This window comes from Cicer arietinum, chromosome 4 (assembly GCF_000331145.2).
Source record: "Cicer arietinum cultivar CDC Frontier isolate Library 1 chromosome 4, Cicar.CDCFrontier_v2.0, whole genome shotgun sequence".
Taxonomy (NCBI): domain Eukaryota; kingdom Viridiplantae; phylum Streptophyta; class Magnoliopsida; order Fabales; family Fabaceae; genus Cicer; species Cicer arietinum.
In genome coordinates this window covers 13,069,730-13,086,523 of record NC_021163.2, presented here as the reverse complement: position 1 = coordinate 13,086,523, position 16,794 = coordinate 13,069,730, and the positions used below count along the sequence as shown (strand labels likewise).

General features: G+C 28.3%; 2 protein-coding genes across 2 annotated transcripts; one reads left to right on the top strand and one right to left on the bottom strand.

Moving 5' to 3' along the window:
* The first annotated feature begins 5,862 nt into the window (after positions 1-5,862).
* LOC101498933 (stem-specific protein TSJT1) lies at positions 5,863-9,176 on the top strand. Its single transcript, XM_004496605.4, has 4 exons — positions 5,863-6,175; positions 7,400-7,640; positions 7,735-7,855; positions 8,693-9,176. The coding sequence occupies exons 1-4, from the start codon at positions 5,976-5,978 to the stop codon at positions 8,881-8,883; spliced, it is 753 nt and encodes a 250-aa protein (XP_004496662.1). The 5' UTR covers positions 5,863-5,975; the 3' UTR covers positions 8,884-9,176.
* An 88-nt stretch (positions 9,177-9,264) lies between these two features.
* On the bottom strand, positions 9,265-12,997 carry LOC101498602 (meiotic recombination protein DMC1 homolog). The gene is made up of 15 exons (XM_004496604.4): positions 12,747-12,997; positions 12,552-12,637; positions 12,078-12,169; positions 11,937-12,008; positions 11,799-11,837; positions 11,399-11,456; positions 11,226-11,271; positions 11,091-11,136; positions 10,792-10,853; positions 10,593-10,659; positions 10,403-10,495; positions 10,237-10,305; positions 10,070-10,148; positions 9,786-9,952; positions 9,265-9,546 (listed from the first exon to the last, which is right to left on the bottom strand). The coding sequence occupies exons 1-15, from the start codon at positions 12,761-12,763 to the stop codon at positions 9,502-9,504; spliced, it is 1,038 nt and encodes a 345-aa protein (XP_004496661.1). The 5' UTR covers positions 12,764-12,997; the 3' UTR covers positions 9,265-9,501.
* Between the last annotated feature and the right edge of the window lie 3,797 nt (positions 12,998-16,794).

Below are 16,794 nucleotides of genomic sequence, written 5' to 3'. Positions count from 1 at the left end.
CTTGAATATGAGAGTCAGGTTGTTGTAATTCTCAGCTTTCAAAATGAGTTGGGATATTGTCTTATCCAATGTACGATTCTTCTTAATTCACATGCTAATTATCATCTAGCTTTTGTTTTGTTAGGAGCGCAAACAAAAACGATCACTCGTTGCTTAGTTCGAGGTGCCATATTAGAGCCTATCCCTTCCTACTATTATCCTTTCCTAATTGTACTGCTTTCATCGTTTTTTATGAAATAAGTTATTTTAACTTCAAAATAATGTAAACAACATTGTTTTGCTAAAGAGTGGTAATATTTTAACTTAACGTACTGTATTAGTTAAGAATCAATAAATAGAAATTGTTAACTGCAAAACACGTTTTTCAGTGCATTGATCATTCAAGAGGTACACATTTCAGTAAAAACTATTTTTGCAATTCCTAAGATTTCCAAAATAGTATTATTATTTTTTATATCTAGCTTTTGTTTTTAGTTAATTTCAATTAAATTATGTATCAACTAATAAAAAAACTAATCAAATTTTTTAAAAGTATTTGTAATTTTTTTCTTCTATATTTTTTAAAAAGTTTTTTTTTTCTTCAAAACAATATTCATTCATTCATATTAAAAGAATACATCGATGAAAAAGTAATACAAATACAAATTCTCTAAAAACAAAAAGAATAAATGTATAAATAAATTCACAACAATCAGGTTAATAATATAATACAGAAAAGTGTCTACAAATTTGATAAAATTAAAGTGATTAAAATATCTATTACTCTGAATTTAAAACATTAACGACGCTGAAGTCAATAATTGAATGTGTGTGATCTGGATCAAAGTTAATATATCAAAATGAAGAAAAATATATACTACAATGAGACGGAAAAATCAAATAATTTCGCACTTAATTAACGAGGTAAAAAAATCACAAAAATAAATTAAATTATTATAAAAATTATTTATTTAAGTAGAAGGATAAGTGAAAATGATATAAATGAGTTATTTCATTCGAAAAAATATATCAAATCATCTCTTAGATGACCAAAAGAAGATTAAAGAGATTATTTTACGGAAGTGTTGGTGCACGTGATATTTAACAGATTTTTTTATTTAATTTTTATAATAGGATATTTGACAAGGTAAAATATTAATTATAGGAACCAATTACAATAATTTAGTGTTTAATGTTGAGAAGTGGGAACCGTCCCTTGCAAAGAAATTACTATTTTAACGGGAGAGTACCTAGATTTATCATTCTATATTTATTTTTATGAAAAGCACAACATCTTGACAATTTTTAATTAAAGAATCATTTACAAGAATTTGAGTTTAAATTTTAGTTGAAATAATTATTGATAATATTTTACTTACTGTCGGTCGAACTTTGTTAGGTAATTTGCTCATTTAAGGTCTATTTGGTTCAACGGAAAAAGAAAAGAGGGATTTTAACATAGGGGATGAGAAATATTTTAAATAATTGTGTTTGATTCAAGAGGAGAAAAAATATTTTAAGTGGTTTTTAAGCTGATTTAGTCACTTCCCACCTTCCATCGATTTCCTCCAAAATGGAGGTGGAGAAAAATGAGCTTTAAGGTCTGTTGGGTTCAACATAGGAGAGAATAGATAGGAAGTATATACATGTTTTGTTCAAAAGAGAGAGGAGAAGAGATTTTGTCTCTCCTCCTTTTCCCTTGAAACTCGTTCAACCAAATACACTATTCAGATAGATTCTAATGTCCTTTACTCTCTTCACCTCTTAAAAGTTGAACCAATCATACTATATTTTAAATTTTTCTCTATTCTCCATCTATCTCTAATTAAATACACCTTAAGAAATATTCTTATTTTGATAAGAAGTTCATCATGATAAGTGTATAATGTTTCTCAATTAGGAGTTTGTAGTCTACTCCAATAAAACACTATGTAGAAAGTTGAAAGTTTAATTGCAATTTTAGTTCTCTTATTTTTATCAATTTACAAAATTGATCCCCTATCTATTAAAATCTAACAATTTTGGTCACTCATTCTGATTTTGTAACTAAAAAATGGCGATGTGTCATGTTTTTAATAACTTAACATATGATATGATGGTGTAAAATGATTAACACCCGTGAAATCGCAATAAAATCCTATAAAAACTTAACTTTTAATTTCAGAAATTTTTTATTTTTGTAATTTAATTAATGATATATAAATAATTAATGCATCTAGATGATTTTATATCATGAATTTGTATCTCAAACCATTTAAAATAGGTTTATTTGCAATTGCAGTACCCATATTTTGATCAATCACAAAATTGGTCCCTCTATTTTAAAATGTAACAATTTTGGTTATTCATTTTGATTTTTTTTACTAAAAAATATGATATAACATTTTGAAAATAACGTGACATATGATACGATGATGTGTAATGATTAACATCGATGAAAATTGCAATAAAATCCTCTAAAAACATTAGCTTCTACTTTAGAAATTATTAATTTTTGTAATTTAATAAATGACATATGAATAGTTAATGAACCTAGATGATTCTATATTATGATATAGTATACCATATCGTTTAAAACACGTCACATCATTATTATTTTAGTTCAATAATCAGATAAATAGACCAAAATTGTTGGATTTTAAAATATGATAACTACTTTCATGAATTGATAAAAATAGATGGATCAAAAATGCAATTAAAATTTTAAAATATATTAAATCATAATTTTTTTAGTTCAAAAATATGAAGAGACTAAAATTATCTATTTTTAAAATAAAAGAATAAATTTATGAATTTTTTAAAATAGAAAAAACAAAACTACAATTAAACTCAAATTTAACTATTATATAAGATCACATGAAAATAAATGACAAAACTATAAAGAAAAGCTGTACAAATAAAAATAAACTTAAATAACCTTGTATCTTAAGATATTTGAGCCATTCAATAATTCATTATTATTTGAGTGGATAAATTGACCATTTACCCACCATCAGAAAATTAGGTCATTTTTTCATGGTAAAAACCACCATAAATATAACATTTTCATGTTTAGTACAAGTTTATAAAAATTATTTTAAGATATTATTCATTCTTGAAATAAAACTTACACACGATTTTTTAATTATATATATATTTTTTACAACAATCAATGTTCATAATACTAATATTTTATTGAGAATGAAGATTCACCCCATGATCTATATTATTTCACTATGTAACTCTTTCACTTTAGTCATAAAGTCAATCTTATATAGGTTTACATTTTACAACATATCTACAACTCTCACTTCATTTATTTCTCTCTAATCCTCATTTTTTTTTTATTTAACATTCTCTCTCCTCTAATAGCCATACAATCTTTCTTTAGATACAACAACATAAATTTTTTTTTGACTTAAATACAATGTTAGTTTCCCTTTTTTGATTGATTCACAATTTTAATTCCTTTATATAATTTTGAAAATTCATACATTTTACCCTCCTTAAAATTTAATGCTCAATTTTAACAATGTGTCATGTGATTGAGAGATGTCTTACCTATATGTATGTATATGAAAGTTATGTCGTATTTTTTTTTAATAATTTAAAACATTTTTAATAAAATCTAAAATGTTAAATTTTGTTTTACAATAAACAAGTTAGATAATATTAAAAAATGAAAGTTAATGAATAAGATGAACTCTACTCCAAAAATTTTAATCTGAAAAAGCAGATAGTAAAACATCATATGAAAAATCGAAAAAATAAGAGAGGTGACAATAAAAGTATTGAGAGAAAGACACAAGACAAACAAATGTGATAAAGAAGTAAAAAAAAAAAAAATCTAGATTGACACAAACAGTTTCTAAAGTAGAGAAAAACATTAAAATTAGAGAGTTGTCGTAAGAGGAGAGTCAGTGACAAATTAAAAAGTTGAAACCAGTTAGAGTTCAAGTGAGGACATTGTTTTGTTGAAGAAATGTTAAATTGAAGACATTGTTTCAGACTTCAAAAGCTTTATCCAATGTCTAGATTCAAAATTCCCAAGATGAACTTGTAACTCATGCAGATTTTTTTTTTTTTTGCATTCTAGTTTTTTTTAGAGGTGTATTCTAATTATTCGAATTATGAATTGGTTTGATTAGTCTTTCTCTGCTTTGCTTGTTTTGACATATGAAATCTATTTTTTTAACTTCATCGGTTTAGATTTTATTTTAGAAGAAACAAGATGTATTCGTAGAAGGAAAAGCTATATTCAGATTTTATTTTATAGTGAACATAAATATTTGCTTGATTGAAACAATGTCATTGGTGTGACTGTGAACATAAACAATGTACTTTTGTTGGCTGGGAGATTTGGATTTAGGGTTCATCTTATTCTTTTTTATCTTTTATTTTTCAGTTTTTATTTAATTTTTGTTTTAAAAATTATATTTAATATTTTATCAAAAATGTATTAAGTAATTAATAAACAAGTAAATATATGATATGACTTCCACGTATATACAGACATGTCTATATCATCTTAAATTACCGCATCATTAAAATTGAATGTCAAATTAAGAAGTGAACAGAATGCAATTAAATAATTTAGAGAGATTAAATCAACATTTAAACTAATATTTTTTATTTCCATATAGATAAATGCAACCATGGATAATTATTCACCTACCTCTATTTCCTTATTCTATTTTTGTTTTAATTTTATATTTTCAAATTAAATAAATTATTAAAAAATCCTAAAAATTACCAAGTACATTTATGAAAATAATACATTTAACAATAGAATTCCTAAAAATAAATTTTAAAACCATAAAACAAACTCACCCTACAAGGTTAGTCATTCTCATTATAGTGATCTTCTTGCGGTTTTGATATTTTGTTTAAAAAAAAACTGGAAAAAAAGGAAACTCATTCTATTCCGAGATTTTGTCAAAATAAATAAATAAAATTCCATGAAACGTGTAAACACTAAACACTAAACACAGAAGTAGGACCACGAGTCTTGACTATAGAAAAATCCTTATATTCAAACATCTTCGATTTTTACGAAGTTCATTTAGGATATTTTGGTCTAGAGATAATTAACAGAAACACATTTTGGCGGAGAAATTTTAGTTTGAGGGTAGGTTTTTCTAGAAATTAAAACTAAGGATAGAAATAGGTTTAAGGTGTTTGATATTTATTTTGTAGTCGAATTTGTCTTGTGAGTAATTTTTAAATTATATATGTATATTTATATATTTAATATGTTTAGTATTTTTTTAAATATTAAAATTATAAATTTTCTCTATAAGAAAATAATTAACTTTTTATTAAATTTTATTATTACATAATAATAATTATTTTATTATATTGATTATAATAAATTTAACTTTTAAATTTATTATTTTATATATGTGAATGAGTGAGTGCGAACAGAAAACCAAACAATTATAAACATAAATGAAGTTTAAATTTCACATTTGATAAAAAAACGAGTGCGAGTGCGAGAACCGTCAAAGAAATGTTGCTACGACTATTTTGGTGAAGCAAGTGAATTACTATCTATGATTTATAGTGTATATATTTTTTTATTTAAAAAAAATGATAAATTTTTTTATAATTAACTCACACAACTATAAAATCATAACAATATCGATATTTATTAATTGAATTATAAATTATAAACATTAATTATATATATACATGACATCAACCATTTATTTAATCATAAAACATTGACATGACTTATTTTAATTTCTTGAGTTACAATTCGTTTTCTCTCTTGCAATTTATATCACATTTTCAAATATATCATCATATTTTCAAATATATCATCATATCTTCCTCTTTTATTTGTATATCTAAAACATCATCCCAAAACATAAGGGTATAATAGGTAATCGAGATTATTTCCACGCACCAGCACAACAACCTTATTATATTAACCTCTCCTCTCCTTCTTCTTCAGCGTACTTTCTTTCTCTCCATTCTTCACTTTCCTTCAGATTCCATTCAACGATCCACTCAAAATGCTAGCGGTTTTCGACAATTCTGTTGCGAAAAGCCCAGAGGGTCTTCAGAGTCCTGAGTCAAACTCTGTGTCAGCCTTGAATGACGGATTTCTGGCCCAACACTTCTCATCTGTTCACCCTGGTTCCGTCACCGTTAACCTTGGCCCATCGGGTATCTTGGCCTATTCTCTTCACCAACAGAACCCTCTTCTCCCAAGGTACACTACCCCTTTTCTTCATTTATAATTTTTTCCATTATTTTGGATTAAATAATAAAATTTATCCCATTTTTATCTGGTTTTATTCTTGGGTTCCTTTATTTTTGTATCATTGCAATTTGCATCACCTGTCGTGTTGGTAACTTTATTTTGTATATTATTATTATTATTTTGTTTTTATAAGTTTAAACCTCGTGTCTGTTAGGTTATTCTGTACCAGTATCTAATTAAGGACAAGTTCTTATCTTTGTCGTTCTTAAATCAAACAACGACTTAGGGGTATTTTTTGTTCCTAATTTAGTGACTCGTTGTCCTTGTGATGTGCTGAGTTGTTTAATATTGGGAAAAAAAACATTGGCATGTTGTTGTTGGATTGAGAACTTGATGTGTTACTATAATTAATACTATTGTATTGTTCTTTTGGTGTGTTATGAAATTGAATAATACTACTGTTCTTTAACAGATCTAATCTAAAACTATAATTTTTGTTCGTATATCCCCACAGTTCTTTTGGTCCTTCCTCCACATCTATAGCAGTAGTACTAGACAATCCAAGATAGTTTTGAAGTATCATATTTAGAGATTAGTTTTGATACAATTTCAGTGTACAACTTTTTACTTTGTCAACCAATCATTAACCATTCTTTGTATAACTTTTAAGATAGATATAATGAAAGTTAAATATTTTTAAAACTGTCGGGGCATGTCAATTAAGTCCTCATTTTTTAATCTTTCTACCATGGCCTTGACCTTTTTCTATTGCATCTTGTTACTGTAAAAAAACGAAGGCAATTTGGTGCTATAAAGCTTCTACAATAGTAGGTTTTAGGGAAAGGTCAGGGCCATTGTGGGTCTATTGTATGAAGCTTTACCTTGCATTTGTAACCTTATGGTCACATAATATGATATCAACTCTTACTTCTAACTACCAATATGTTTCATATTATTGTAATTTCGATGAGATAAAAAGTAACATATCAAGGGGTTCTTTTCAGCTTAGACCTTAGAGCAATACTTGCCTAATCTTTCATCTCTAATGTTAAGCTGATATTTCTCATCTTTCATTTTTGTTCAGCTATGTTGAAATACTTCATTACCAAAACCACGATATCTGAAAATCGAGTTAGATTCTTAAAAACTGATTTTGTGGAAGACGTTTAGATGTTTAAAGATTTCCTTTTTCATGAGAATGTATTATTCGTGTTTTTTTTCTTATGTTGCTAGGCTGTTTGCGGTTGTGGATGACATATTCTGCTTGTTTCAAGGCCACCTTGATAATGTTGCTAATCTTAAGCAACAATATGGATTGAACAAAACTGCAAATGAAGTGATCATTGTCATAGAGGCGTACAGAACTCTAAGAGATCGTGGTCCCTATCCTGCTGCTCAGGTCGTGAGAGATTTCCAAGGAAAATTTACATTTATTCTGTTCGACAGTGGCTCCAAAACCGCGTTTATTTCTGCGGTGAGTTATCCTTGGTCCATCTTTTTTGCTGACACATTTGCCAATTGTTTGCTTCTCTAACCTGGCATCCACGTGGTGGCCTTTTACATTACAGGATGCTGATGGGAGTGTTCCCTTCTTCTGGGGAACTGATGCTGATGGAAATCTCGTTCTTTCAGCTGAGACAGAGATTGTAACCAAGAGCTGTGGGAAATCTTCTGCACCATTCCCAAAAGGTAATACTTAGATTCAGGCTCTGTTTGTCAATGTAAAAAAAATGAGCTTATAGATTATAAGCTCTGTTTGGTAACAGTCATTTATGAACTTATAGCTTATAGTTTATAGAGTTTTTTTATAAGCTAATTAAAGTAGCTTATCATTTTTTCTTCCAATTTTACCCTTACTATTGTAACTAAAATCTTTTTTACCCTTTATAATTTATTTATTATAATTTAAATATTAAAATAATTAGTATTTTAAAGCAAGTTATTTATTTATTTTAATGTAAAATAAAATATATATCAGATTGATAAATTTTAAATTAATAAAAAAATAAAATTTGAATAACTACTTTTAAAATATTTTAAGCATTAGTTGATAAAATTTATTTTTAATTAAGAATGTTATTTTACATTTTAAGCTAATTGAATCGCTAATTTTACCAAACACTTCAATTAGTCTGTCAACTATCAGTTATAAGCTACCAGCTCGAAGCTAATTTTACCAAACATAGCCTCTATGTGGAAAGGTAGTTTGACTGTGTTGAACATTCCTTTTAAGACTTACCTAAAAAGTTCAAGCACAAGTACATTAAAAATGAATTTTATGGAAGAAAGGAATGACTAGTTCAATGACTTGGAAATTTAGGAACATTGGCATTTCGTTCCTTTATGATATTTTCTTTGTTTCTCAACCACCTTTATAATATTGTTTACTTTCAATTCGAATTTCATTTCAAGTTCCTCATGTCATTTAATTTGACTGTCCATCGCCTACCTTCTGTCTTCCATATGATATATACAATGGTTTCATGCAAGAGGTAACGGATCTTATCACCTCTTATCACGTTTCAGGATGTTTCTTTACAACATTAGGAGGTTTGAGCAGTTTTGAGCATCCACTTAATGAATTGAAGCCTGTACCAAGGGTTGACAGTTCTGGACATGTATGTGGTGCAACTTTCAAGGTGGATGCAGATGCTAAGAAGGAAGTAATTGGCATGCCAAGGGTTGGGAGTGCTGCTAACTGGTCTAATAACATTTGATTGCAACTCTATTTGTTTGAACTAAGGCTTTAATTATAGCTGGAATCAATTGAATTTTCTAGTTCTGGTAATCTGTTCCCATCATATGATATGATAATGAGACATCTGTTACCATCATATGATCACTTCAGGCTTTAGCAAGACCTATCATATTAGTTTGCTGTACCGGAGATATGATTTGATGAGTATACAAGTTGCTTGCAAGCAAATATTGAGATCATACTCAATTTGCACATATGTAATAATATTAACTTGTGCGCTGATTCATCATAAAGTGAAAATCATTTACTTTACTACCTTTTTCTGATCATATTTCATTTAGGTTTGTCAATCGATTCTATCCCTGATTAAACTTTTAATGTGATGGAGAAACTGGCTATCCCAAGAAAGTCACTGACAGTAAGATTTTGAAATGTTTAGTTACATTGTAATTGCCAAATATCAGCTGCTTACTATAAAGAAAACATATATAAAAGGTGCTTACATGAGATCTTTGGAATACTAAGCGATCAAGAAGCAACACTTTTAATACAAATTATAAGCAAATATCAAGATTAAGGTTACTAAAATTATTTAGTCTCTGTTGTGGAATAGCTTCAAAAGTCTGAAGCAGCTGCGTCAGTCCTTTGCATCAGCAATTCCCCCTGGTGTTATCTGGAATACGTAACTCTGTCAAGAAAAAACATGCAGACAATAGTGGTAACTTACACGATAATAAATTTTGGGCATTTTGTTATTTATTATCTGAAAGTAATTTGACGTTGTTTTTAACAACCACTATTTCTTAACTACTGATTTGGGGTAGATTATAAGGTTATAAACCACAAACTTTTAGTTATCTAAAGACATTTTTAGTTAAATGAATAGATTATTTTAAGGCTGCTAAGTCTGGTAAAGGATATTGCTTCAGCCTCTGGCAGGTTTGGGGCATCAAACACTTTGCAAACACGCTGTTCACCTTTCCCTTTCCTAAACATCAGCCTTATTGTGGCTGCATGAGCTAGCACATGCCCTCCTGCTGGTTTCTTCGGATCAGTAACAAACATACCACCTCCTGGATCAGCTATGACTGCAACCAAAACTCAATATTAATGCTATAAACAAATGTGTTAAGATTCTAATCAGTTGGGACTTGGAAGTGAAAAGTTAACTGCGAAAAAATTTCATACTCTAGAGCAGTACTTACCTTGATTTGTCATATAAACTGCAACATTGAATTCCTCAGCTATTTTTATTAATCGAGAAAGCATCTGTGCCAATTTTTGCTGCAAAATCTTGTTCATTTCAGCAAAAGATGACATAAAGCAATTAAAAATCCGTCAGTGCATGTAAATGATACACTCAATCAATGACCTGGCGCTCAGCAAGCTCTCCTCTTCCGGTGAAGTCCACCCGAAACAGAGCAATCACTGAATCCACTATCTGCCAAAAAATATTTTCTGTCAACTCTCCTAATCCCATGATATAGCAAATTTGCAGTGGAAGATAATTCTGTTCTCCTCCATTAGTAACATCTCACCAGAAGTCTGAATGGTTCTTCGGACATTTTAGCAGCCAAACCAAGGAGGAGGTTATACTGATGCTCGTAAGTGTAGGCACGAGCATAGATAATCTTGTGCAGTCACAAACAGCAATTGCTTAGAAGTCGGCACCAAAATGTTACTATCAGGACCCAATTATGATACATATATGAAACAAAGGAAACTTACATTGTCCAGTACAGCCCCTGGATCCATTCCAAATCTCTCAGCTATGGCAACAATTCTGTCAGGTCGGCTACAAGTATTTGCGAATGAACATAAAACTTCAGTAAGTGAAAATCAATTGAAAAGACAATCATAAGTTATCGACTCGTAGTGAGTACTAGAAGTTCATAATAGTTTTTTAAATGTGAAGTAAAAAGCATACAAAGTTCCTTCAGTGTCAATGTAAGCAACTTTTCCATTGCCTCCATGCATATTAGTTGGCAGCTGTTGGGATCAGTAGCATTATACAACAAATATTTCAATGTGCGTGAAGATAAGGCTAGTATTGTACGCATAAAAAATTAGGTATTTGAGAAGCTATGAATGCAAACAATATGTGCTTTAGAAAAACACTGACATAGAGCAGAAGATAATTTGAAAGGACAGGTTCAAATACTCATACATATTAGTAATAACTGATACTTAATAAGGCATTATCAAGGATACATGATAAAAGTAAACCTGAGTGGAAACACAGAGAGTATGAGCAAGTTGTGTTTTTCCTGATCTGAAAACATAAAGTCCTATTGTTAGAATGAAGTTCTTCTGAAACTGTATACAAATAGGATTCAAACCAGATATATGTTGTATTCTTACCTGAATTCTCCAAATGCTTCTGTAATTGACAGTGTCTCGATCCCACCTTTTCCAAACGTTAAAAAAGAAAATCAGAAAGAAATTAGTTTTGAACAAATAGGATTAAAAATTAAGAGTCATATAAGTAGAAAAACACAAGACTATAAAAAAATATATTCTCATTTAAAAGCCACCTCCTAGCAATTCATCAAGCGCTTGGCTTCCAGTTGTAATTCGCACCACAGACTTTCTCTGCGGTAAAACATAGTACAAATAAATGCTTAATTTAAATACAAGTAAATGAGTAATTATGATGTACTTACGCTTTAGGAAGATCGACAAAATTTCTATAATTTTAAGGATATGTAGATCGAAATTGAATCCAATCCATAATTCAAAAAAATCCAAGCAAAGTAAACAAAGTACCTTGAGCAGTGCATCACTTCCAGTGACAAATTATACTTAATTTAAATACAGGTAATTAATATATACTTAAGCTTTAGGAAGATCACCAAAATTCCTATAATGTTTAAGATATACAGATTGAAATCGAATTCATAATTCAAAATAATCCAAGCAAAGTAAACAACGTACTTTGAGCAGTGCATCACTTCCAGTAATATAACCAGAATTCTGCATCAGAACGACGAGATCAAAATAGAAAGGTCGAATTAGAAAGAGTTGAAATAATTTTTTGAAGAAACTTATATTTCAGATATTACAATCACTAACCACAAGCTTTTCAGCAGCTTCACAGATCTTATCAACCTTGGCTTCAGATAGACCCTTGATTCCAGTTAAGTTCTGCCGAAAATTTAATAACAATATTATTCAAGTTGTTGAAGTGCAGACGTGTTTAAAGTTAAACTAAACCTTCTTTGTGTGCATCATCAATCCATTGCAGGTAAATATCCCTGCATCCTGAAGCTTCTTCACATCTCCGGCATTAATGCCTTGAGAAATCACTGCGAAGATTCATATTCTTGTGAATCGGAGACAAAACGTTTAAGCAATAATCAAACTAGTATACAATTGTGCTTTTAAAACTAGATATAATTGTTTAACGAAACTGTATAAGTTAACTAGCCAAAATTTTCAGAAAAACGAAGAGAAGGAAAATAAATACCATTGAGGATGATGATTATACAATTTTAATTGATTTGTTAGGTTGAAAAGTGAATCTAACGGAAATTCTTAGTGAATAGCAGATAAAATTGAAAGAAAAAACAGTACAGAATGAATACATTAGAGAGATTTGAAATTAGAAAATAAATCAGAGATCGGTTATTTGTACGTTGATCTAGAAAAAGGAATCACAAATAGGAAAACAGAGTTGAAAGAGAATACGTTTGTCGATAGCTTCGAAGAGGTCATCTTCTTCATCCATATCATCTCTTTCGACGACCTGCAACGGGACGCTCGACTCTTCAGATCTGGGGAAAAAAAAACAAACGGAAACAGAGAAGTCATTAGTTGATCAAATTGTAAGCAGAATTGGAATTATGAAATGGCGCAGAAATGGATCTAGTTTCTGTGACTAACTTGAGACTTGCAAGCATCGTGTTGTTGTCGAGGGAAAATTTGAATGCACTTGGAATGAGCGAGAAAGAGAAAGAGGGAGAGAGAGATTTTTGAATTACGAATTAGATTTGAAGTAGTGAAGGAATGAGTGTGTGTATATATATAGAGCGGGAAATGAGAAGTTCGCTAGGACGTTAGTTCAGGGGTGAAGGACTATGCAAAACGGTTAGCGTTCCCGCGCTTTTCATTCGCTTCCATTTTTATTAATTTATTTTCTAATTCACTCCCATTGTTTTAAATTTGGTTGTTAAGGAGTAGGTTGAGCAGCACTTGGCTCATTACCCGATTATCGTAATTCATATTGGATTTTAGTTGTTTATTGAGAACTTCTTAGATTTGCATTCAAACGTACTAAGTGTGATGTGTTTATTGATTTTCACCAATTAATGCACTAAATATGATGTGTTCGTTGATTTTCACCGATTAATGCGTTAAATGTATTTTTATTTTATTTAAAATTAATTTTTTATAGTTTAATTTTTAAAATTAATGTTTTGGTCTTTAACGACATTCTCATTAATTATATGATATTTGTTAATTACATAAAATATTTTTTATTACTTTTATAATTAATTTTATTTATATATTAAAAATATATTTATTTTACTTATATATTAAAATATTTCATTTTACAATGTTTAATTTTTTTTAATATTTTAAATTTTAAAAATAGGTATATAAATATTTAGTTTTTAATTATTTAAATTTACTACATTTTTAATATCATTTAATATTTATTTTATTTCTACATTAAAATTTAAAAAATAATTTTTATTTTATTTTATCTATTAATTAAACTATTTAAAATTAATATCAAAATTAAAACTTATAATATTTAAATAAAATATTTCATTTTAAATATTTTAAATTTTATTTATTTTATTTTAATATATAAATAAAATTAATTACAACAATAATGACATAAAAAAATATTTTATTTAACTCACAAATGATATATAATTGTCATGTCATTAACGAGAGTGTTATGTTATCAAAAATTGTGGGAGACCAAAAAACTACTAAGAATTTGTTAATACATGATCAAAAAATTTGGACAAAATAGATAATCAAAAGTGCATTTAAGTATATTTTAATAGTATATTAAAGGTGATTTGGTGTAGTTGTAACGTGAATCAAGAATCAATCTATTTTAAATCGATGGTTAAAATCAATTAATCGGTATAAATATGTGATTTTCTAAAATGTAGATGAAAAAATTAATTTGTGTAAACGTCTTGTGTGAGCAGGTGAGAAAGAAAAATAATAAGATGGAGAGAGAGAGAAATTACAAATGATTTATTTTGTGTAGAAATTACAAATTATTGCTTATGGTATGTTTGGTTTGGCAGATATGAAGGAAAGAGAGGAATTTCAATGGAGAGGAGGGAAAGGAAGGGAAATATAGATCTCTTTGGTTCTACATAGGTGAGGGAAAGAATTTTAATGTTTTTGTATTTAGTTCAAGGTGAAGAGAGAAATTTTAAATTATTTTATAGTTATATTGAGCACATTCCTTCTTTTCCTCTCCAAATTTTCCCAAGGGATATCAAAATCAATTTAATAAGGAATTTTTGTTTCTCTCTTAATCTAAAATTTGAACCAAACACAAGAACTTAACAATTTTTCATCCCCTCTCCTCCAACTAAATATACTCTTAGTTAAAAAATTACATAAAGGAACTAAAATTCTCGACTTTTAAAATAAAATGATCAATTTCGTGAATTAGTAAAAATAAAATGACTAAAACTATGATTAAACCTATTTCTTTTAAAATTAATTTAATTTCATTTTTTAATTATTTAATATTGATATGTCACGTCAGTCATTAGTTTGTCACAAATTTAAAATTAAATTGAACTTACATGTTTTAAATTGAAAAAAAAAAAAAGACTTACAAAGACAAAAATGAAAAAGACGCAAACTTATAGCGACAAATCAAATATTTAAATTTAAAAAAAAATTAACTATCATTTGTGACATCGAGCCGAAGTAATATGTATCCATAATTATCGAGTAAAATAATATAACACTAGATGTAACATGAACTTGTGAGTTTAACCATGAAATTAATCTAATTATTTCTCTTAAGTTGTGTCCAGAGTTAAAAAGTGTTAATTTTGAATAAAAAAATCATCTTCTAAAATTGATATGCCGTAAAATACAAGCATGTTATAGGTTAAGTTCGGATATATATAATTTTTTTTTGGATATTGTAGAACTAAGATTTAATGAAAGAATTAATTATTTATCAATGTATTTTAGTAGGATATCAAAATTGTGAAAATTAATTACAAATATGCAAATGACAATAAAATATATTTTTTAATCACAAATAAGGTGTCTATGATAGTATAAATTGCGCAAATCTTATTTGCATTACTATATAGTAGTATTTAATAATATTATAGAAGTTTTAAGTTTCAACTCATTGTACTAAAATATACAAAATTAAATGGAATTACAATTTAAATCCATAAAAATAAATCAGTAAAGTTATTTTAGTGTCATTAATTTGACTAAATTTCTTTCGTTCTCTCTTAATTCACCAACCAACTTACGTTTAACATAGTAAAAAATATAAATATAGATTTTTTTTTCTCTATTAGAGTAATACCCTCTAGCATTTATGGTCTAATAAACATATCTTTGTGATTATGACTAACATCTACTTCTAGTGACAATCATTTGGATATTGAATACACTATTTTTTCCGGTTACTTAAACCACCTCCACGTTCACACAATAGTTAATCAATACAATTTAGTCATATAAAAAATATATAGACTTATCTGACATGAAATACATGAGCACAATCAAATCATAATACTAACTCATTCAAAAATGAAATAACGTTACCAAGATCTCAACATTGTTGATCTTTTTGACAATGGAAGAGAACACCGATTTTACTTCTTCAATTTAAACGAAACAATAAATGATTATGTAATATCAAATAGAAAAACACATCGATATGAGAAAAAGAACAAAATAACAATTTAGATTATATGTAGAAAATTAAAAATTGTGTAGAGAATTAGACTTTGAAGAGTATAAATGTGATTGAACAGACTTAGAAATAAGTAAGAAAATCGCAAATCTAAACTGACAAATTTGATTCCTTGCAATAAATTACAAAGAATCTTAAAGACAATCTTTTCTAAACGGTACATGTGATTGTATATAAGATTGATGCAATAACTTGTGTGGTAAACTGACAATGCAAATTGTGGCCATTGCTAAAAATATTATGTTTACAATAAATAACAATCTAGTACTATTGTTGAGTGTTGTTCTGTGATAGGTAATCGATTTCTAGTATTAGGAAACTCTAAATAGGATGAATGAATTGATTATTTAAAATTTATGTTACAAATTGATTGAGAAATAAAAATGAATGCATTGATTATAGATTGACATTAACAAATTGGTTGAGGAAAGGCGAGTGAGTATTTGGATGAGTGACTTAAATGCTAATTGGTAGGTAGATTTAAGTTTAGAAGACAAAGAAGTTTAGTAACATAAAAAATGAATAAGATAGTCACAAGAAATAATTACATGCATTGATGAGTTAAGTAACTGAAAAAGGAATCAATTTGGAGATATCCGTTGAGAGATGAAAGATAAGATATTACAATGAAGGAATAGAAAATAGAAAAAATGAATGATCCTAGATAGCGACACATCGTATTTTTTATGATGTGGAATAAATTTGAATAGGTGGCACATAAATAGATGATGTTTCAATCGAAAAGGTTGGGGGTTGTTTCAATAGATAGATTTGTGTTATTTTTTTGGACAAATAAGATATGTACTATTAACGGGTCGTGACATATATCAAAGGAACTTTGAGGAATGGCTTGTTGTTCCCAACTGGCTGAAAGCAGACTAACTTGTTATGGGATATTCAGATGTAGACTGGTGCGAGGATAGCGCAGATAGAAGAAGCATCATTGTTGGTGCACAAAGAAACAATCTGTAGTAGCCTTATCATTATGTGGAGCTGAATACA

Excerpts from the sequence above, each read along its gene's own strand:
- LOC101498933 (XM_004496605.4), top strand. The coding sequence starts at position 5,976 with ATGCTAGCGGTTTTCGACAATTCTGTTGCGAAAAGCCCAGAGGGTCTT. Across the intron at positions 7,641-7,734 it reads AAACCGCGTTTATTTCTGCG|GATGCTGATGGGAGTGTTCC; the intron begins GTGAGTTATCCT and ends TTTACATTACAG. Across the intron at positions 7,856-8,692 it reads TTCTGCACCATTCCCAAAAG|GATGTTTCTTTACAACATTA; the intron begins GTAATACTTAGA and ends ATCACGTTTCAG.
- LOC101498602 (XM_004496604.4), bottom strand. Across the intron at positions 12,009-12,077 it reads TGATGATGCACACAAAGAAG|AACTTAACTGGAATCAAGGG; the intron begins GTTTAGTTTAAC and ends AATTTTCGGCAG. Across the intron at positions 10,306-10,402 it reads AAGAACCATTCAGACTTCTG|ATAGTGGATTCAGTGATTGC; the intron begins GTGAGATGTTAC and ends ATTTTTTGGCAG.